General features: G+C 53.9%; 1 protein-coding gene across 2 annotated transcripts; it reads left to right on the top strand.

Annotated features, from left to right (window-relative positions):
• Positions 1 to 9398: 9398 nt before the first annotated feature.
• Positions 9399 to 19639, top strand: E2F1 (E2F transcription factor 1). 2 transcript variants are annotated; one of them, XM_047745878.1, is made up of 8 exons: positions 9399 to 9777; positions 15458 to 15548; positions 15919 to 16138; positions 16985 to 17137; positions 17797 to 17911; positions 18006 to 18228; positions 18355 to 18540; positions 19014 to 19639. In XM_047745878.1, exons 1-8 carry the CDS (start codon positions 9526 to 9528, stop codon positions 19130 to 19132), a joined length of 1359 nt encoding a protein of 452 aa, XP_047601834.1. In that variant the 5' UTR covers positions 9399 to 9525; the 3' UTR covers positions 19133 to 19639. The 2 variants fall into 2 exon arrangements, with proteins under 2 accessions (XP_047601834.1, XP_047601835.1); XM_047745879.1 differs by having other exon boundaries at positions 18355 to 19639.
• The last annotated feature ends 1123 nt before the right edge of the window (positions 19640 to 20762 follow it).

The raw sequence follows: 20762 nt of genomic DNA, 5'->3' as shown, positions 1-20762 counted from the left end.
ACCCAGGCACCCCTAAAGATTTTATTTTTAAGTAATCTGTACACCTCATGTGGGGCTCAAACTCATAACCCCCAGATCAGGAGTCGCACACACTACTGACTGAGCCGGCCAAATGCTCCTGTCTTCTGAGAAATGTTGACATCGCGTTGTCATCCCCACAAGTCCTCAGCATGTTTTCCTTGCCCTCTCTGTGTTGTGGTTTCTCTCTGATCAGTAACCTAATGTGAAAGGGAGTCCTTTCTTTGAGCTGATTCCCAGTCCGCCCCTGGACTCCCCAGAAATCTCAGGCCGGTCCTCACTGCGATCCGTGTATGAGATGAACCACCCTACATCTCCGGAGCCTTACCGTTGCTGATACCAAATGTTCAGGCCCACATAGCCCCAAGTGAAATGGAAAGGACAAAACTGAGGTTGATCTGGGGCCCTTCTGCTGTTCCGCTCCCAAATTAGAGACCATTCAGTGAGCCCATGTGAGAGCAGTGATTCACAGGCGGATACGCCAAGAAAAGGCCTCCCCTGATGCTCCCTGCTCCCGCCTTTCACATCGCAGGCCCCGAAAGAATCCTGGAGATGGCATTTCTTTCTCCATTGTTCACTTGGGTTTATGAGAATCAGGCTTCGAACCTGACACCCTCCTAAACCAGAACATTGCACTGGGCTCCATCTCCCAGAGCGAACACGCATCGCTGCAATCTGTGACTTCAGATGGCTTGCTTTCTTTAACAAATTAGGGGGTATTTATAAAAAGAAACATTATTTTTTTTTCCTCCCCTCGTCATGTTCCAGATGGATAGGGAGAGAGTTTGTCTGGCTTCAGCCCTGAACAATATGTTAGGTGAGAGGGGTTTCATTTGAACAAGAGGGTCTCCTGCATGAGTCACTCTAGTGAGCTATAGGCCTCCTGGGCCAGCTGGAGGACAGAGGGAAAGCAGGACTGTCTTTGGAGTATTGCTTTTGGAGAGGGCTTCCTAACGGAGGGCTCCGCCTCCTGTACCAGGCCTCTGCGCCCAGAGCTTTGTTGATGTCACGATTTCATAAACAATGCAGGAAACGAGGCAAACTGGAAACATAGATCATGGGGTCTCTCCTTCGTTCCCACTGCTTTTCCAGGCTTCTGCAGGCTCTCCTGGTGGGCTAATTGTCCGTTGAGAGAAGGACCACAGCCAGACCACATCAGCTCTTTGAAGACTCTCCTTTTTAGGAGGTCTTTTTAGTCTGTGTCGTGAACCCCTTTGGCATCTGGTGAAGCCTGTGGATCCCTCTCAGAATGCTGTTCTTAAAACCCATTAAATGGGGCGCCTGGGTGGCTCAGTCAGTTAGGCGTCTGCCTTCGGCTCAGGTCATGATCCCAGGGTCCTGGGATCAAGTCCCGCATCGGGCTTCTTGCCCAGTGGCGATTTTGCTTCTCTTGCTCCCCCTGCTTATGCTCTCTCTCTCTCTGCTAAATAAATCAATAAAATATTTTTTTAAAACCTCATTAAATAAAATACGTAGGGGGCACCTGGGTGGCTCAGTTGGTCAAGGGTCTGACTCTTAATCTCAGCTCAGGTCATGATCTCAGGGTGGTGAGATTGAGCCCCCCTACCCCGAGTCCTGGGCATGGAAACTGCTTAAGTTTCTCTCTCTCTCCTCTGCCCCTCCCCCTCCCCCACGGCTCATGTGTTCGTGATCTCACTCTCTAAATAAATAAATAAAATACACAGGATTACAAAAGACAAGAATTATATTGACTTGAGATAATTATCAAAATATTTTTTAAATTGTAATTTAATAATATATGCTTTTTTCCTTTTTTTAACCCACTAAAGAAATAAATCGTGGCAGGTCTAGAAGTGTCTTGATGTCCCAGGTGCCTCAGGTGTCCACAGTACCTCAAGCCTCTGGCGCAGCTGGGACACGGCACGGGCGTAGCTGTGGTTTCTGTCACTGACGAAGTCCTGGTGCTGCTAATAGGCCCCTGGTCTGTTGCCTGCATGGAACGCAAGGTGCTGCATTGCAGTCAGAGGCTGGTGAATACGCAGACGTGATTTTGTTTCTGTACAAGTTTCCTGGAACTGGGGCTCATGGAGGAGATTCAGAACTTTTGCTTGAGAGTGACCTTCCCAGCCTGACCACATGGCAGGTGTCCTTCACCAAGCCCTGAGCACGGGAATAAGAAAAATACTGGCTGGGGGCGCCTGGGTGGCTCAATCGTTGGGTAAGTCTGCCTTTGGCTCAGGTCATGATCCTGGGGTCCTGAGATTGAGTCCCACATCGGGCTCCCTGCTCAGTGCGAAGCCTGCTTCTCCCTCTCCCACTCCCCCTGCTTGTGTTCCCTCTCTCGCTGTGTCTCTCCCTGTCCAATAAATAAATAAATATACTGGCTGATGTTGGCCTGGTCCTTACTAAGTACCAAGTACCTAGTGACACTGGACGCTAGGACTCAACAATGAAGGGCCAGGTCCTGCCCACCAGAAGCTTACAGTCAAGGGGAGGGAAGGCTGGCATGAAGTCCATCATTTTGGAGGGCAGCGGGTGCTAGAAGTCAGTAGCACAGGGCAGTGTCATAGAATGACCTGGAAGGGCAGAACAAAAAGGGTCTATTTTCCAGGGAAGGCCTGAGACTCATGATGAGCAGAGAGCCATGCAAAGATCCAGAGGAAGGGTGTTCCCAGCGCAGGATCTGCAAAGTGGGCAGAGGAGGGAACCAGCTGAAAGCATTCCAGGGCCTGGCAGGAAGCCCTCGAGGCTGGGACAGAGCGCAGGGCGGGGGTGTGCTGGAGTGCCGGGGATGGAGGCTGAGAAGCAGGCCGGGCCTAGCAAGCGGGTGTTGTAGGCCAGACTAATTGGTTTGGGTTTCCTTCTAAGTGTTATGGGCAGCCTTTGGCAGGTTTCAGCTGGGGAGTGATGTGATGTGATTTAACTCTTAGGAAGATTCTTCTCTCAACACATGGAGAAGACTGTAGGCAGCCAGGCCGGCAGCGAGGACCCCGTGAGGAAGGCACCCGGGGGTCTGGGGGAGAGGTTATGGTGGTCTGGACCAGGGTGGGCCTGTGAGGTGGAGAGAAGTGGGCACATATGGGGTGTAATTTGGAGAGACTCTGTGGCCCGGGGCTGTGGGGGGTGAGAAAGAGGGGTATAGCGAATGACCCCCATGTTCCCCCTCCTTAGGCCCTGCCCCCCCACCTGAGAAAGGGAAGCCCTGACTTGCCCCCCCTTGCGTCTTCAGCCCCCTGCAGGCCTGGGGCCCCTGGCATGCGGGCTTCCCAGCTCGCTCCAATTGTTATTACTCCCCAGGGAGTCATGGGAACACACTCCCCCTGCCCCCTCCAGCCCCCTCTTCCCAGACAGGGCCAGGCCCTAACAATGCCCCCTCAGCCAGCCAGTGGCTTGGACACAATGCCCCTGATTCGGTTCATTGCCAGCTCCGGGAGGCCTGCTGGGTTTCCTGGCCTGTTTGGCATATATAGAACTCTGGCTTCCAGCAGGGATTTTTTTTTTTTTTTTTTTTTTTTTGTTAAAAAAAAAATCCCTGGCTCCTCCTCTCTGAATATCTTAATATATTATGAAAAGCCTTTCTCTTCCTATCCTGAGCCCTCCCTACGGCCCTCCCTAACCGCATTTGCCATGTGCCTGTCAACCCCGGGACCAAATGCAGGTCAGCAGGTGTCAGCGAGAAAACGAGAAAAAGGAAGAAAAGCCGCTTGTTCCGCCCTGGACAGCCTCGAATGTGCTGGTGATGCTGAAGATGATGAGAGTAATCTGAGAGCTTGTGCCCAGTGCGTTTTGTACATTAGATCTCATTACTCCGAAGGCTCCATGGAAGAGGAGCTCCGACATTGTTGGGACCCCCTGAGAAAGAAAAGAGCTACCAACTACAGTTCAGGACATGCTATTGATTGTACAATGCACCTCAATTTCAGAGATATTAAAATATGGGGGGGAAAGTCTAGAATCTATGGAATAGGGGATCGCCTCATCTATACACTCCATTGCCCTTTGAATGTATTTTTCTCCTTGTCTTTGCGCCCACCTGTGCCTCCTGGGGAGGGGGAGGGTATGTAGAGATTGCTTCACGAAAATTCTCCGATTCTGCAGCCTCTCTAGAGCAGTTTTCTTTGCCTCCTTGCCACCTCAAGAGGAGATGTAAGCAAGCTGCTTTTGTGATTCCTCTTTGATTCCTATCAGCAGCTGACATTTACTGAGCACGCTCCCTGCGCCAGCTACTGTCCTAAGCACTTTAATGTCCCAACAACCCTATCCAGTAAACATGCTCTTTTTATCATTCTCCTTTTACAGAGCCCCTCTGTAAAACGCAGAGCCCCTCTGCTCTAAGGCTCCCTTGCTGGCTCTGCGGCCGTGCTCTGGGCGAGCACGGCTACTATCTCTGGTTCTCCTCCTCTCCTTGGAAAAGCAGAATCCCTTCTCAGAGGTTGGGTGATGCAGAGAATGGAAGTGGCACTGGGTGAGCCTTGGAGAAAAGAGAGGCCCCCAGAGCATGAGTTCAGTGGGTAATGGGGTTTGGGGGAAGGGAGGATGGCTTGTGGATCTGAGACCTGTCACTGAGGCCATACCCTGGACCCTCCGGCCCATACCCTACTAACCACGTGGACCGATTGATGGCCAAGGACTTAGCCAAGGCCACACAGCAAGGCAGCTGTTAGCTGGCACCAAGCCCCATGTTTCCTGTTTCACCACGAAAGCCCCACTTTTTTACTCTTCCTTGCTCACGTCCTCTCTTTAGTTGCCTGCAAAACGGAGGAGCTGCGCAGGTGCTGGTTGGTTCCTCAGCAGTAAGAATATCACTAGTAATTGTTAACATTTAAAGGGTGCTTACTCTGTGCCAGGCGCAGGCATCAGGGATCATGAACTTAGATCCCTGGAGTAGCAGGACAAGGAAGGCCACTGAGGGCCACTGGCTCAGTGGGGGACAGCAACCGCTCAGCACCACGATGGCCTGGCTAGTGCTGTTTTAAAGGAAAGCCGAATATTCAAAATTTTATATAACATTTCCCAATTTAAGAAAATTTTAAGCTAATTCACAATTCAGGGAAAAAAAAAAAAAAAACCTTCGTGGGCAAATGAAGTCATACCTGCGGGACAGTTTGCAAATCTTGTTTTCTCATTTTAGCCTGACACACATCCTATAAAGGAGACTTTGACCTTTGTACAGATGGGGTAAGCCAAGCCCTTCAAGAGTGTGAATCCCCTACTCAAGGTCATCTAGCCAAAGCACAGAGCTGGGGTCAGCCCGATTCCCAAGCTTGCTCCTGTTTGATGGCCTCTCAGATGGGTAAGAGACCAATGTGCAGACATAGCCAGAACTGGCACAGTGACAGGACATCTCCAGGGGCAGCGAAGTGTCAGTCAGAGAATTCAGTGTAGCAATGAGGACCATTTGAGACCAATGCCACGCTGCAGACATAAAACTCCCCGCCTCCCTCTGCCAGAACGCAACAGTGGATGTTGCTGTGCCCCTTAATAAAATTAAGTCGCCACAGAATCATTTCTTCCAATGATGCAGTCTTTATAATGATGGGATGTTCATGTTTGGAGATTTTTTTTTTTTAGATGTAAGAATGTATGCTTCATCAAGGTGGTATATGTGGAAAAAATAAGCTTGAATTATTTGTGTCGTCTAACGTTTTTTAGGGGGGAAGGTCAAACTTTTTTTTTTAAGATTTTATTTATTTGACAGAAAGAGACACAATGAGAGAGGAAACACAAGCAGGGGGAGTGGGAGAGGGAGAAGCAGGCTTCTTGCTGAGCAGGGAGCCCGATGTGAGGCTCGATCCCAGGACCCCAGGATCATGACCTGAAGGCAGATGCTCCCAGGACCCTGGGATTATGACCTGAGCCAAAGGCAGATGCTTAATGGCTGAGCCACCCAGGCACCCCTTGGTCAAAATTCTTAATGAGCCTATTGTGCAGGTTCATGTAAATAATTCTGAATCTCCCGCTGGACTGTGAGCTGCAGGTATCAGAGAGGGGGTCTGTTTTGCATCCAGCTGTCTCCCCAGCACCCAGCACAATGTCTGACACAATTAATAAATATCTGTGGATTGAATGAGATTCAAGAAATGAATTGACTTGTCCAAGGTCACACAGACCGAGGTTCCCATTTAGAGCCACCTAATTCAGAAGCTCTTCCTATCAGTTCCACACAATCCTGCTTCTGGGAAAAATTCAAGGGAAAGAAATCTCCACACTGAGGATGGTGGTGGCCCCAGGAGCTTCCATCGCTTCGGACTCCTTCTCTAGAGTTAGATGTTGGTGGAGGTGGTGATGGGGTGAACACCTACCAATTAAGCTGCTATCCATCATATTAGCTTTCGGGAACCACACATTATAATCTTGACAGCCCTGAGCCTGGCTCTTGGGGTATTTACAGGGAGTGATGAGGTATGAAGGGCAGGCACTAGGGCTTGGCAGTGGAACCGGCTAAGTTCCCATCTCCTTTCTGCCCTCTGACCTTAAGCTGCAAGTGCCCCCCTTCTTCCTGCACCATGTGGATAAACAATCTTCACCTAGGGGATTAATGGTTGAAAAGAGATCATCCCTGGAAGTGGTTGCCCAGTAACTGTGGAGTTTTTGGAAGCCTACCAGCCTGAAGAGCACTGTTGATGTTGAGAACAGCCTTATCAGTATCTCCCAGGCTTGAGGCCAAGGGGCCCCATCTTTCAGGACTTTGCTGCTTTCAAGTGGGTATTAATAGATACAGAAGGCTCTTATCTCTTTCTTGATTTCACACTGGGAATTCTGGTCTTCACTCCTTTCTGCTGCAGCAGGACAGGAGGGATTGTGGGAAGAAAGGCACCTGCTTCTACCTGGGAGGTTGGGTACCTGAATATTTTGGGGAGGCCAGGGCTTTGGTAAACCCCTAGCTCTGACTTCCAGCAAGCATGAATAATAGTCTTTTCATTTGCTAGGTAAGCTCATGCCCTTTGGGCCTCAGCTTTCTCATCAATGGGGCAATAACAGCCATATCTGTCTTCCTTCTCCAGCAACCAGTACAGTGCTTGGCAGAAGACAGGTGCTCAATAACTTGTTTGTTGAATGACTATGGGGTCTGGGAGTACTTTATGAAGCAAATGTTAGCATTATTGAGACCCTTTGGGAAGATACAGAGAAAGGAAGCTCCACCTGGAATGGGAATGTTGCTGGCTTCTCTATTCTCCTTCAGAGTCTGGCTTGATTATTTCAAATGAGACCTACCATTCTAATAATGGTGGCTTCTCTATCTGGGGAGAAGAGGGACAGGCTAGCCCCATGCCTGGGTATTCAGTGTAGGCCAGATTCTATCACTGGTTAACCTCACAGGTCCCTACTTTTGAATGGGCCTCAATTTCCCCATCTCTACAGCAAGAGGCTTACAGTCTCTCTGGTCCCTTTTAGTGCTGACAGCCTAGGATTTACAACAAGAAATTTCTTTCTTTCTTTTCTTCAGAGAAAGAGCGCAGAATGGGGAGGGGCAGAGAGAGAGGGAGAGAGAGAATCCCAAGCAGGCTTCACGCCCAGTGCAGAGCCCGACACAGGGCTAGATCTCATGCACGACCCTGAGATCATGACCTGAACTGAAATCAAGAGTCAGATGTTTAACCAACTGAGCCACCCAGGTGCCCCCTACAATGAGTAATTTCAAAAACTGCTTTGGAAACTCCTGCTGCTTTCCTAAATCACCTCAGAGTTTAGGGAACACTTACAGTAGATCCCCTATGTTTTTTTTTTTATCCTGATGGCAACCCAGGAAGGGCCAGGGCAATGTGCCCATTTTACAGATGAGGAAACTGGAGCTGAGAATTGTCCTCAAGGGGCTATAATTCAAGGCTACACTACACATTTTGGTTATACTGGTATACTGTTTGTTCTCAAATGTGAACCTGCATAAAAATCATCTGGCATTGGGGGGCGGGGTGGGTAGGGGACTGATGGTGAAAATAGAGATTCCTGAGCACTTAGAAATTCTAAATTGGCAAGGCTGGGTGGACCCAAAGTTAACCAGTGCCCAGGTGATTCTGAAGCCGGGTGCTGAGGACTCCTTTTAGAGACCCAGGGCCTCCATGCTGTATTCTGTGTAGCCTCAGCCAGTAGTCTGTTCCTTTCCTAACCTTTCTCAGCACCTGTTCTGGGCCAGACCAGTGTCGGGAGGAGGCCCTGTTGGAGCTCCCAGTCTGATAGGAGAGGCAGATGGAGCAACTGAATGTGTGGTCAGTGTTGGAACAGAGGCAGCCTGGAGCAATGGAGGAAGTGAGTAATTACAACCCTGGAGGGCTCTCTGGAGGAAGTCGTGTTTATTCTTGCCCTAGGGATATGATCCTTGTTTGTGTATTAGCTTCTTTTTCCTTATTTATTTTTTTATTTTTTTCCCTGTGGATCATCCCCACCAGATGGCAGGCAAGTTCATAGAAATGATCAAGTCTCACATCTCTGCCCTCAGAGCTGGCACAAGGCCTGGCACAGAGAGGACAATATTGGTCAAATCAGCTGACCTGAGCAATGAGAAATGGCTGATGGAGAGGTCCCAGGGCCTCTGGATTAAATGCATTTTCATGCTCAGCACCCTCACCTCTTCCCTTTGTGAGTTCTTACATGGAGTTAATGGTGGAAATTCCTCATCATATTCCAAACATTTGTTATCTCTGTTCCTCTTTTCACTAAACCGAGCTCTTCAAGGTCTGAATTAAGAATGGGGCACAGAGCAGGCTCTCAAAACGTTTGCTGAATAAATGGGTGAAATGAATGAGTTCAAGCAGATGCTGTTCATTGACTATTGAAGAGATTCCGGCTAAAAGGGGGCTTACAGGAAAGCCCCACGCTGTATTGGGCCAGATGTCCCTCCCCACTTCCTAGCAGTCCCCTTCTGCTCAGGCTCAGGGGCAGAGGGACAAGGCAGGTGCAGGATTTGAAAGTAAACGGTATAGGTGGGGCAAGTTGAGGATGTGAGCGGCAGCTGGGGCTTTGGAGGTGGGGCTGAACTTAGAAAAGAGGAAGGGCAGTTTCTAGCGATCCGAACTGAGGTTGTTGGGGCTACAGGTGGCAGAGTCTAGGGGTCACGTGAGGTCTGCGTATGGTGTGAAGTGCAGAACGGACCCTCTGTCCTAAAGGTCTCCACATATCAGCAGGATGCGGTGCGTCGGGGTGGGAGCGGGGCCACCACGCCTCGGGTAGGGACAGTCCCGGCTGGGGGCGGGGAGTGCGAAATCGCCCGGCACCGCCCCGACAAAGCCTGCGCGCGCCCGGTGCCGCGATTGGCCGTGCCTCCTCGCGCCGACGCCCCGACCCGCCCACTGCCGCCGGTCCGGCGCGCTGCAGCCAATGGGCCCCGTCGCCGTCGCCTACGTCACAGTCCGGACAGCCAATGGTGAGAGCGCTCGGCGGCTCGTGGCTCTTTCGCGGCAAAAAGGATTTGGCGCGTAAAAGTGGCCGGGACTTTGCAGGCAGCGGCGGCCGGGGGCGGAGCGGGATCGAGCCCTCGCCGCGGCCTGCAGCCATGGGCCCGCGCCGCCGCCGCCGCCTGCCACCCGGGCCGCGCGGGCCGTAAGCGCCATGGCCGTGGCCGGGGCCCCCACAGGCGGCCCATGCGCGCCGGCGCTGGAGGCCCTGCTCGGGGCCGGCGCGCTGCGACTGCTCGACTCCTCGCAGATCGTCATCATCTCCACCGCGCAGGACGCCAGCGCCCCGCCGGCCCCCGCCGCGCCCGCTGCCGGCCCCCGCGACCCCGACCTGCTGCTCTTCGCCACGCCGCAGGCGCCCCGGCCCACACCCAGCGCGCCGCGCCCTGCGCTCGGCCGCCCGCCGGTACGGACAGCAGGGACCTCGGGCCGAGTGCGCGTCGGGACCCCCCTTGCAGACCCGGGCGGGGCGCGCTTTTTGGCCCGGAGGCAACGGGGGCGGGGGAGGGGGGGTGGGCCGAAGCTCCCGGGCTGGGCGGGACCGAGCCTGGGTGGGGCCTCAAGGCCCCGCCCCAGGGTGCGGGGTGACCTCGGGCCAGTCCCCGTTTGCTCTTCTGCAGCGGGCCTCAGCTTCCCAGAGCCGCTTGAGGGTCAGAATCAGTGGTAATAATGGCCCACGTGTATTAAGTTGGCGTTGCATGCATGCCAGGTCTCTGGCAGACTTTGAGCCAGCTAAAACTCACAACCATGCTGTGAGCTCAGTGTTGTCACTGTGCCCATCTGAACTGAGGCCCAGAGAGGGGAAGTGACTTGCCCCCGGTCATACGGCTGCAAGTGGTGGGGCTGGGATTTGAACTGAGGCCTGCTGGCTCCAGACCAGAACTCGTGGCAGGGTAGTGGGGATGGCTCCTTGGGGAGGTGAAGAGGGGGTGTCCTGGGGCCAGACTGTTGAAGAGTCATTGAGGAGACCCTCCTTCCTCCCTAGAGCCTCCACTGCCAGGTGCAGGCCTGGGCCTCTGGGCCTCTGGGGACAGGCCTCCTGGCTGGGAGGCCTTCTCTGCAGGGGCGGGGTGGCTGGGCCAGCTGCTGATCCCCTCCCTCTGCCTGTCCTTCCATCTGCCACCCTCCACCCTCACAGGCCCTGGTTGCCATGGAGCCTCATTAATCAGGCAGGCAGACCCCTAGGCCCCCAGGGAAGTACTGGGTGGGCTGAGCCTCTGGGAGCTGGAATGGAGGCCCCCCAGTGCCAGGAGAGAGTAAACATCCCAGGGAGATGGCTTGATAAAGTGTTCCCTGAGCAGCAGGAGGCTCAAGAGCAATTTGGACTGGGGAGCGGGGGAGCCCAAAAAGAAGTTGCTGAATTACAGGGGAGAAGGGTGCAAAGGCCTGAAGCTTGGACCCGTGGGCTGCAGGACTGGGTGTGGAGACCAGTTTGACTGGCAGAGCCTGTGGGTGAAGGTGGGGCATGGAAGGCTGGCAGGGGGCAGGAGGCGGGGGGCCAGGCCAGCCAGGCAGGATGGGGTCTCAGCAGGGAGCTTGGAGCGAGTGGGAGGGGTGAGGCAGAGCCAGGGCAAGGAGGTGGAAGCTGTCCAACTGCTTATGGGGGCCTGGGTGGCAGCTGGTCCCTGAGGCATCCCGGCAAGTCTCTCCTAACTCCCTTGGCCCCTCGCCCAGTGCTGCCTTCCTTCCGGAATCACCAAGATGTTAATAACAATAGGAGCCACCATTGTTTTGAGACTGTTTTGTGTGTCAGGCTGTGTGCCAAGTACTTCATCCAGTTAACTCTCAACATCCATCCCCTTTTACAGAGAGGGAAGATGAGACCCAGGGATGGTAGGTCGTTCAGCTAGTGAAATGGAGGGACCATTCCAGACTTCCTGAGCGGTTAACCAATTAGCCACGGGGATGCTTTGCCCCCTGGAGATGCTAATAGAGGTTGCAGGAAGTTCAGGGACCCTTCTGATGGGTGAAGGCAAGAGGATTGTACCAAGGGGCAGGTCACCTATATCCCGGTGACCTTTCTGTGCAGGTGCCAGCCTGGGACCTGGACCTGCAAACTGCATACTTAGCAGACCCCCAGGGCTGTAGAGGCTGAGCTCCAGGTTCTGAGGGACTGCCAGAGACTGGGCTGAGGACACGTGCTCCACCCCACCCTCAGCTGTGTCAGGGGCTGCTGCCCTGTAGGCCCGAGCATTCCATTCATTCAACTGTTGTTGAGTTAGTGAACGCCCAAGAGGTACTAGACACAGGCACTAAAGGAGCCTCTGCCCTCACAGCACTGAAGCACTAGTAGCCATTTTCTGCGGGGGGTGCCGGTGGTAAGGGCTGGCACCATGCTGGAGCTGAAGTTCGGAAACATGGGCCTAGCACTGGCCCTCCACCACTGCCCCGTCTTGTACCTCTGGGTAGCCACTGGCCAATTCAGCTGTGACCTCCTCTGACCTTCTGCACTGGCATTGGTTTGGGGCAGTCTTTGAAGCCAGCCACAGGTTCAGCTTCAGCATCAGTGAGCATTCATTGAGCACCTCTTGCATACACAAGTTTCTATACAATTCAGCTGTTTCTTCTGGCCCTTCCCATCCACTTCTTTCCTGTTGTCATGGCTGTTAAAAAAAAAAAAATAATAAGTAGGGGCGCCTGGGTGGCTCAGTGGGTTAAAGCCTCTGCCTTCGGCTCAGGTCAGAATCCCAGGGTGCTGGGATCAAGCCCCGCATCCTGCTCTCTGCTCAGCGGGAAGCCTGCTTCCCTTCCTCTCTCTCTGCCTGCCTCTCTGCCTACTTGTGATCTCTGTCTGTCAAATAAGTAAAAAATCTTTAAAAAAAAAAAACAAGTTAAATATAATAGACATTTACTATACAAAAAGAGTTAAGAGACCAAAAAGTTAGATGCCAACCCATCCATTTTTCCTTCTACTTTCTTTTCCTAAGCCTGTTTTTTTTTTTTTAAGGTGGTTGTGACAGTTTTCTTTTTCTTAAGTTTTAGAAATTGTAGTTTTCCCTTTATTTCTATGTTTAAACAGTGGGTCATCCACCCTTGATAAGATACCATAACAGTCCCCATGGTGGTCCCCACACACACACCGTCTGGAGTTTACTCCTCGAATGGATTCTGAAATATGGGAAACTAAACCAGAGAAAGATGTTTCATGAGATTTTTTTTTTAATCCAAAAAGGGATCCGATCAATGCATGGCCCTCTAACAATGTTTTTCTTGTCATTGTCTTTGAGTGGATTCTATGTCACCCTCCCTCAGGCCTTGACAGCTACGTGGTATTCCAGGGGCCGGACGAGCCACACTTTGGGGCTCCCCTTCCACAGATGGTTGGTGGAGTGGTCCACATTTTTTCGCCAGCATTCTGTGTGTCTTCAGCTTTGCCTTTCTTTCTTCTTTTTTTTTTTTTTTAAAGATTTTATTTATTTGACAGACAGAGATCACGAGAAGGCAGTTCAGCTCTGCCTTTTTAGGCTCCTGTGCCAAGCTGTCTAGAGAGCAGTGGCAGAAATGGACATCTGCTTGAGCCCTTGCTTCAGGGTGTGGCACTGACCTGGCTTCAGGGTGGGCAGGGGTCTGAGGAACAGGGAGAAGAGGAGGGGTGCTGTTGGCAGGTGCACACTAGGTTCAGGCCCAAGGGACAAGGCTGGCGTTCGGGGGCTGGCTTCTGGACTAGGCAGCAGGGAGGCAGGGCACGTGGCAGATAGGAACGTGGCCTCTGTGCCAGCCTGTTAGGGCTCACCTCCTGGCCCTTGCGAGAGCAAGGCCAAATGATCTTTCTGAGGTGCAGGCCCCTGGGGAAGGGGAGGTCATCACGGCATCTGTTGCAAGGTCTGGACAGAGGGTTTGATAACTGAATGTGGGGAACGCTGTTCTTTAGCGGAACTCAGTGCACAAGAGGCACTTGGCCTGTGTGAGTGCTTCTACCCCCGCCCCTGGGATGCCCGAGGGCACCCATGAGCGTGCAAACACGCTTGTTAGCGCCAGGCCCCACAGCGGACGGTGAGGATTCAGGCCCAGCGCCTGCCTCTGAGGGGTCACTGTCTTCCAGGTGAGACAGACGCGTCTCCGGAAATTTGTAGGAAGAGGTAATGTGGGCAAAGCTTGGGTTTGACACACTTTGGCAGGAGAAGAGGCCCGGTCATTGCGGCATCAGAAGGACCGAAGTAATGGGTGAGGTGCCTGCCCACAGAGGTGGAAAGAATCCGTGTGAAGAGGAGGGAGGGAGGTGAGGGCTCTTCTGGGAGGGAAGCCCTGTGGGCTGAGGCTTGGAGGCAGAGTTTTGTGAGAAAACCCATCTCAGCAGAAGTTCACACAGAGAAGTGGCAGGAGGGTACTAGGCTGGAGAGGGACAGATGGAGGTGGGGAGGAGACTGACTGTGGTGATGGGATTTCTTGGCAACCAGATGTGATGAGGGCATGGCCGCCTTAATGAGGTTCTAGTTCAGGAAACCCTGTGGGTGAGGGAGGGGTAGGTTTGGCTGGTGTGAGTCAGGATGGGCCTGAGATCCCTGTGGGACTTGGGGGCAATCTCCGTCCTCCAGTGTATGTGACTAAATCCGAGAGCGTTCTGGATGGGAATCCTGGCTCAGCCGCTTCCTGGCCATCTGGCCTTGGGCCTTTCTGGACTTCAGTTACTTTATTTGTAAAATGGAATCATGATTATTATTATTATTTTTAAAGATTTTATGTATTTATTTGACAGAGAGCACCAGAGCACACAAGCAGGGGGAGCAGCAGAGGGAGAGGGAGAAGCAGACGCCCCCTGGGCAGGGAGCCCGATGCGGGGCTCTATCCCAGGACCCTGAGATCATGACCTAAGCTGAAGGCAAATGCCCAATCGACTGAGGCACCCAGGCGCCCCGAAACAGAGCCATTATTGTGCTGCTAATCCATAGGACAGAATGAATTAACATGTGCAAATCATGTGGTGAGCGCTAGCGGCCACCATGTTCACAGAAACCAGAGAGGAGGTGACTTGCCCAAGGGACCTGGAGCCAGATGACTTAAAACAACAAGCACTTAACTAATACAACACTGTGTGTTAATGATACTACAATTGAAATTAAAAACTTAATTAAAAAACACCCCAGTAACAAACATTCATTATCATACAGACTTGGTGGGGCAGGAATTCAGAGGAGGCTTAGCTTAGTGCTTCTGGCTCAGGATCTGAGGTTGGAGGACTTGTTTCTAAGACTCACACTGCTACTGGAGGAGGCCTCAGTGCCTTGCCACTTGGGCCTGTGGGACATGGCCGCAGCTCTCCCCAGGGCGAGTGGTCCAATGTAGGAAGGAAGAAGGAAGCTCCAGCGCGTCTCTGACCCAGTCCAAGAGGCGACTTGTCATCACCCCCATCACACTGCTCCTTGGAAGGAAGTTACTAGATCTGGCCCATACTTAAGGCGAAAAGAATTAGGCCCCATTTTTTTGAAAAGAAGAGTATCAAGAAATTTGTTGACCTCTTTTATTTTAAGATTTTTATTTATTTGACAGAGAGAGACAAAGCGAGAGAAAGAACACAAGCAGAGGGAGAGGGAGAAGCAGGCTTCCTGCTGAGCAGGGAGCTCGATCCCAGGACCCTGGGATCATGACCTGAATGAACCCAAGGCAGACGCTTAACGCCTGAGCCACCCAGGTGCCCCTACAAACCTCTTTTAAAACTACCACAAGGGGCCAACTGGGCTCAGTTGGCTGGGCAACTGCCTTTAGCTCAGGTCATGGTGCTGGAGTTCCCAGGATCGAGTCCCACATCCGGCTCCCTGCTCGGCGGGGAGTCTGCTTCTCCCTCTGACCCTCCCCTTCTCATGCCCTTTCTCTCTCATTCTCTCTCTCTCAAATAAATAAATAAAATCTTAAAAAAAAATAAAACCACCACAGGCACCAGGGAAGTAGTGGCAGAGCTAGAACTCCTGTTGAGTGACCTGTTCCGTGTGGTAGGATTGTGTCCCCTGGGATCTCCCTGACCCTCACACACTGAGGCAGCCTACTACACACAGTGGGGCATGGGTGGCCCAGGAGCACCAAGCCCTGAGCCAGGTCTCCTGAGGCCTCACTCCTGATTCTTGGGCATCTTCCCATTGTTTCTGCCGCAGGTAAAGCGGAGATTGGACCTGGAAACAGACCATCAGTACCTGGCTGAGAGCAGCGGGCCGGCCCGGGGCAGAGGTCGCCACCCAGGAAAAGGTACCCACAGAGCTTGGGCTGCAGCAGGCCCTCTGACAGGGCCCAAGTTGGGGGTGTGGACGGACAAACACTCTAGCAAAGTAAGCTCCGGTCTGTGAGGCCTGGCCCTGAGCCAGGTCTGGGGGCCCCCGAGGGGCAGCTGGAGTGGCCACCTGGCATGGCTTCTGCAGGCCCCGGGGGGTGGGGAGTTCCCCAGCCAGAAGAGGAATGTTGTGTGGTTGGCAGGCAGCAGCCCCAGGCCCTCCCTGTTGGCTTCGCCAAGGGGAAGATGCCATCTGCCCATCCCCCGCATCTTCCTGCCCTGCCTGGAAGGCTCGCCTGGCTGGGTGTGGGGGTGGTGCTGAGGGCGCCCTCTGTCCTGGACCCCCAGGTGTGAAATCCCCAGGGGAGAAGTCACGCTATGAGACCTCGCTGAATCTGACCACGAAGCGCTTCCTGGAGCTGCTGAGCCGCTCAGCCGATGGCGTTGTTGATCTGAACTGGGCCGCCGAGGTGCTGAAGGTGCAGAAACGGCGCATCTATGACATCACCAATGTCCTCGAGGGCATCCAGCTCATTGCCAAGAAGTCCAAGAACCACATCCAGTGGCTGTAGGTACCAGCCACTCGGGAGGGCAGGCGGAGGCTGGGGCCCGGGGCCGGGCCAGCGTACAGGAGCTGATGGCGATCACCACCGTGGCCGTCCGCATCCTCGCATCCTCGTGTCTAGCTGGGGAAACCACGGCTTGGGGGGGAGGTGGCTTCCCTGAGGAAAGTCTGCAGATGCTACACCTGCCGCCCCATGCGCCGTCCTGTATTTCTTCGCCTGGTGAGCCACCGTCCAGATCAGGATGAAGAACATGTCCAGCACCACAGAAAGTTCCCTGGGCTCCTTCCCAGTGTTGCCCACCCCTCCTACCCTAGGTGATGGCCGTTCTGCCTTCTCTTGCCGTCAGTAGGATTGTCTAACACAACTGTTTGGTTCTTGTTAATTCTTGTTTTGTCTTTCCCCCTCTCACCCCCTTCCCTGGCTGTGCTAGTCCCCTCTCTGGGACACATCTTTTTTAGTTTTGGTGGATCATTCCCTTCTGCATCATTTTTCTTTTCTTTTTACTTGATGACACGTCCTGGAAGTGCGTCCGTGTCTGTACATCTGATACGTTCTCGTCCTTTTATATGATCTTACAGTTTTCCGTGGCATGCCTATGTCATCATCTACCTCTCCTGCCCCCTGGAAGGGACATGTTGGTATTTACAGCCGTCCAGGCCCGAATTCAGACCCCTGCTAGGCTGACTTGGAGGCCAGCTTCCGCTCTCTGCTGTTTCCCAGCCGAGGCGCCAGACCCAGAGAGGGATGAAGGCTTGCTTGGGCCTCCCAGGATGGGCAGCAGCAGACCGGGTGCTGAGGGTTAGGGCTCCCGGGTTGGGAGCTGCAGACCCTCCCTTTGCCACCTGCAGAGGCAGCCACGCGGCAGTGGGGATTGGCGGGCGGCTGGAAGGCCTGACCCAAGACCTGCGGCAGCTCCAGGAGAGCGAGCGGCAGCTGGACCACCTGATCCATCTCTGCACCACCCAACTGCGGCTGCTCTCTGAGGACGCTGACAGCCAGCGATATCCTTGGACTGTCAGGGGAGCTGCCGGGGGATGGGCAGTACCGTTGGGTGCGGCCCCGGGCCCTGAATTCAGGACGGGGCTCTGGCTTTGGTTGCCAGTTCTGGGCTGAGTGCTTCCTTGGTGTTAGGCTGGATGAGTTACAGAGCCCCTCTGAGCCTCAGCTTCATCTGCATGAGAGGGGATGAGAGCAGGGGGAGGGAAAAGCAGACTCCCCGCTGAGCAGGGAGTCCGATATGGGGCTCGATCCCAGGATCCAGAGATCATGACCTGAGCCGAAGGCAGAGGCTTAACTGACTGAGCCATCTAGGCACCCTGCAAATTCTGTTTATCAGTTTTAGAGACAACCACCAAGTGACACCAAGATCTTGGGTCAGAATAAATGCTCAGCAGCAGGCGTGGAGTTGTGTTAAGTAACCTACATCAAATTATTGCAGGCAGTCGTCATTACCTTGGGATTAGGTGGGTGGAATGATGTCATTGTACAGATGTGGAAACTGAGGCTCAAGGGTGTGAGAGACTCAAGCACCAACTGTGTGCCAGGCCCTGGGGTGGGGTATGAAGAGGACAGGACAGACTAAGTAGGTATGGGTTCTTACGAACTCTCTGGGTGGGTGAGCCCAGAGGTCAAAGGTCATGTGGTCCTTGACTCCACCAACCCTGGCCTACGTGACCTGCCAGGACCTTCGTAGTATTGCAGACCCTGCAGAGCAGATGGTCATGGTGATCAAGGCCCCTCCTGAGACCCAGCTCCAAGCCGTAGACTCCTCAGAGGTGAGACCCAGGACTCCAGACCTGCCCAGGACAGGCTGGGCGGGGTTGGTGGTCCACTGAGCCTCCATTCACCCTGCCCGCTGCCTCCACCCAGACCTTTCAGATCTCCCTTAAGAGCAAACAAGGCCCCATTGATGTTTTCCTGTGCCCTGAGGAGAGTGCAGGCGGGATCAGCCCTGGGAAGACCCCATCCCAGGGGACAGCCTCTGGGGAGGAGGACAGGGCAGTTGACCCTGCCACCACAGTGCCACCGCCATCATCTCCCCCCTCGTCCCCTGCTGCGGATCCCAGCCAGTCCCTGCTCAGCCTGGAGCAAGGTGGGTGAAGGGTGGGTGGGTGCGGTGGGTCGGTGTCCCTCTCCCAGTGGGGTGGGCAGGCACGATAGCCCCCTCTGCCCTCCCTGCCGGCCGTCCCCGGCCTGTGATGCTCCCCCATCTCCCCAGAACCTCTGCTTTCCCGGATGGGCGGCCTGCGGGCCCCTGTGGACGAGGACCGCCTGTCCCCGCTGGTAGCGGCCGACTCTCTCCTGGAACATGTGCGGGAGGACTTCTCCGGCCTCCTCCCTGAGGAGTTCATCAGCCTGTCCCCCCCCCATGAGGCCCTCGACTACCACTTTGGCCTTGAGGAGGGTGAGGGCATCAGAGACCTCTTCGACTGTGACTTTGGGGACCTTACCCCTCTGGATTTCTGATGGGGCTCGGGGGGACCAGGGCCTCCGGAGATGCCCACCCTGTCTTTGCAGTCCTGGAGCCCCCTGCCCCTGGCCGTCCTCCCATCCTGATTGGAAACGTTTAATTTATACCCCTCTCCCCTATCTCCAGAAGCTTCTAGCTCTGGAGTCTGGCTACTGCCAGGAGGCTGAGCAAGCCAGGAAGGGAAGGATTCTGTTTGTGGTGTGTATGTGCATGCACCCGGCACCCAACATGTGTGTCCACGGGGTGAGTGGTGTGTGAGCATGTGTGTGTGCGTGTACCGGGGAATGAAGGTGAACACATCTGTGCGTGCACTGAAAACACGCCCCAGTGTGTCCACGTGTGTGTGCATGAGTCCATGTGTGCGCGTGGTGGGGGCTCTAACTGCACTTTTGGTCTCCTTGCTCCAGGGGCCCCACGAGGCCCAGGGTGGCCACCTGCCCCCAGAATCCTGCGTGCTGACCAGGCCAGGTGGCGAGGCCTTGGCTTGCTTGTTTGCAGGACAGCGAGAGCACTTCTGTCGTCTTAAAGGTTTTTCTGATTGAAGCTTTAATGGAGCGTTATTTATTTATCAAGGCCTCTTTGGCAAGCTTGGGGCACCAGCAAAGGGTAGGAGGGATGTGGGACTGATGCCCCAACTCCTTATACCCCTGAGCGGGGCAGGGGTCCCTGAGCTGTTCTTTGCCCTACTCCGAAGGAGCTGAGGCCTGAGCGGTTTATTTATTGGGAAAGTGAGGGAGGGAGACAGACTGACTGACTGACAGCCATGGGTGGATCAAGGGGGTGGTCCCTCCCCAGGGGGTCACTGCCGGGCCCCACCTTCCCCCCAGGATGGATGTGAGATGGGAAAGGTGAGTGGGGGACCTTCACTGACAGGGTGGGCAGAAGGGGTGGGTGAAGGGTGCCACTAGCCCAGACCACAGGGCCCTCTGCTCCACTTGTTGCTCTGCCCTCCCCCCTCCAATCTGCACTTTGATTTGCCTTCCTAACCGCTCTGTTCCCTCCTGCTTTGGTTTTAATAAATATTTTGATGGTGTTTGGGCTGGGTTTTGGGACTATGTACTGGGAGCAGACGTGGGGGTGGGAGAGGTCTGGGTGGCTGGGGAAATGCCCCTTATCTGCTTCCCCTCTCCCAGCCCCTGCTTGGTGTCATTTAATTTGAGCCTCCTAGCCACAAGAAAGGTAGGCTTCCTCACTATTTTTGTCCTAACTTAAAAACTGATTCAGTGAAGTAGTAAGTGAACTCCTCGCCTCTCCCAAAGTGACCAGAGAGGCCACTCTGAATGCTGTGTTCCTTCCAGATGTTTCTGGGCATTTGTAAACCTGCAACAGTTACAACAGCATGATTCTGTGTCAGGTTCTTTTAGGTTCTGAGTACACATGTTCTCTCCTGGGGCTCTCAGCCTCGGCCGGAGGAGACTTATTAGACAAATGAGAAAATCAGAGGGCTTCCTGTAAGGGGTGGTGCTTGAGCTGAGAGCTGTGGGATAGAGTTAACAGAGGAGGAAAATATGAACACACCTAGCAGACAGGGCAGTGTGGGCAAAGGCCCTGGGGCAGGAGGGAGCAGGGAACAGAGGACCTGAGAAGCCTGTTTGGAGTCCTGGGGTGAGGGTCAGAGTGGAGAGAAGTTCAGACTCACTGGTGAGTCTGAGATAGCAATGACATATCCTGTTTTTTTATTTTGAAAGTTCCCTTTGGGGTCTGTGTGGAAGATGAATTGAAGAATGGCAGAGGGGAGGGGAAAGATGGCTGAACTGAGTTTGAAAGCGGAGGGGGGGGGGGGTTGGGAGCCAGTCCACACTGACCTGTTTAGCCCCTAGGTGAGCTTTCTCTGAGCCAGTTCCTGTTTTAAGCCCTTTACAGTCAGTAGGTGAGTCCCCACAATAATCCCTTATGGCCTCTATGATTTACCCCCACTGTGCAGAAAACGATAGAGACGCCCAGAAGTGAAGTCCCTTTCAGGTCTCACCCGCAGGGTGTCACTCCGTTGTACCGCAGTTTACTCTGCTGACCCTACAGTGGCTGGGACCTGCCCTTAGTGGGCACGTGGTGTGACCCCCGCCCTTCTGTTCCCAGCTGTGTAGTACTCCCAAGCCGCCAGGCACACCCTGACCAGTCCAAGCTGGGAATAACCCCTTGGGTGGTTCCAGACTCCG

This window comes from Lutra lutra, chromosome 9 (assembly GCF_902655055.1).
Source record: "Lutra lutra chromosome 9, mLutLut1.2, whole genome shotgun sequence".
In the NCBI taxonomy this organism is placed as follows: domain Eukaryota; kingdom Metazoa; phylum Chordata; class Mammalia; order Carnivora; family Mustelidae; genus Lutra; species Lutra lutra.
The sequence above is the reverse complement of the archived record's forward strand: the minus strand, read 5'-3'. Positions and strand labels throughout refer to the sequence as shown.

Excerpts from the sequence above, each read along its gene's own strand:
- E2F1 (XM_047745878.1), top strand. The coding sequence starts at position 9,526 with ATGGCCGTGGCCGGGGCCCCCACAGGCGGCCCATGCGCGCCGGCGCTG. Across the intron at positions 16,139-16,984 it reads AAGAACCACATCCAGTGGCT|AGGCAGCCACGCGGCAGTGG; the intron begins GTAGGTACCAGC and ends TGCCACCTGCAG. Across the intron at positions 17,138-17,796 it reads GAGGACGCTGACAGCCAGCG|CCTGGCCTACGTGACCTGCC; the intron begins ATATCCTTGGAC and ends GACTCCACCAAC.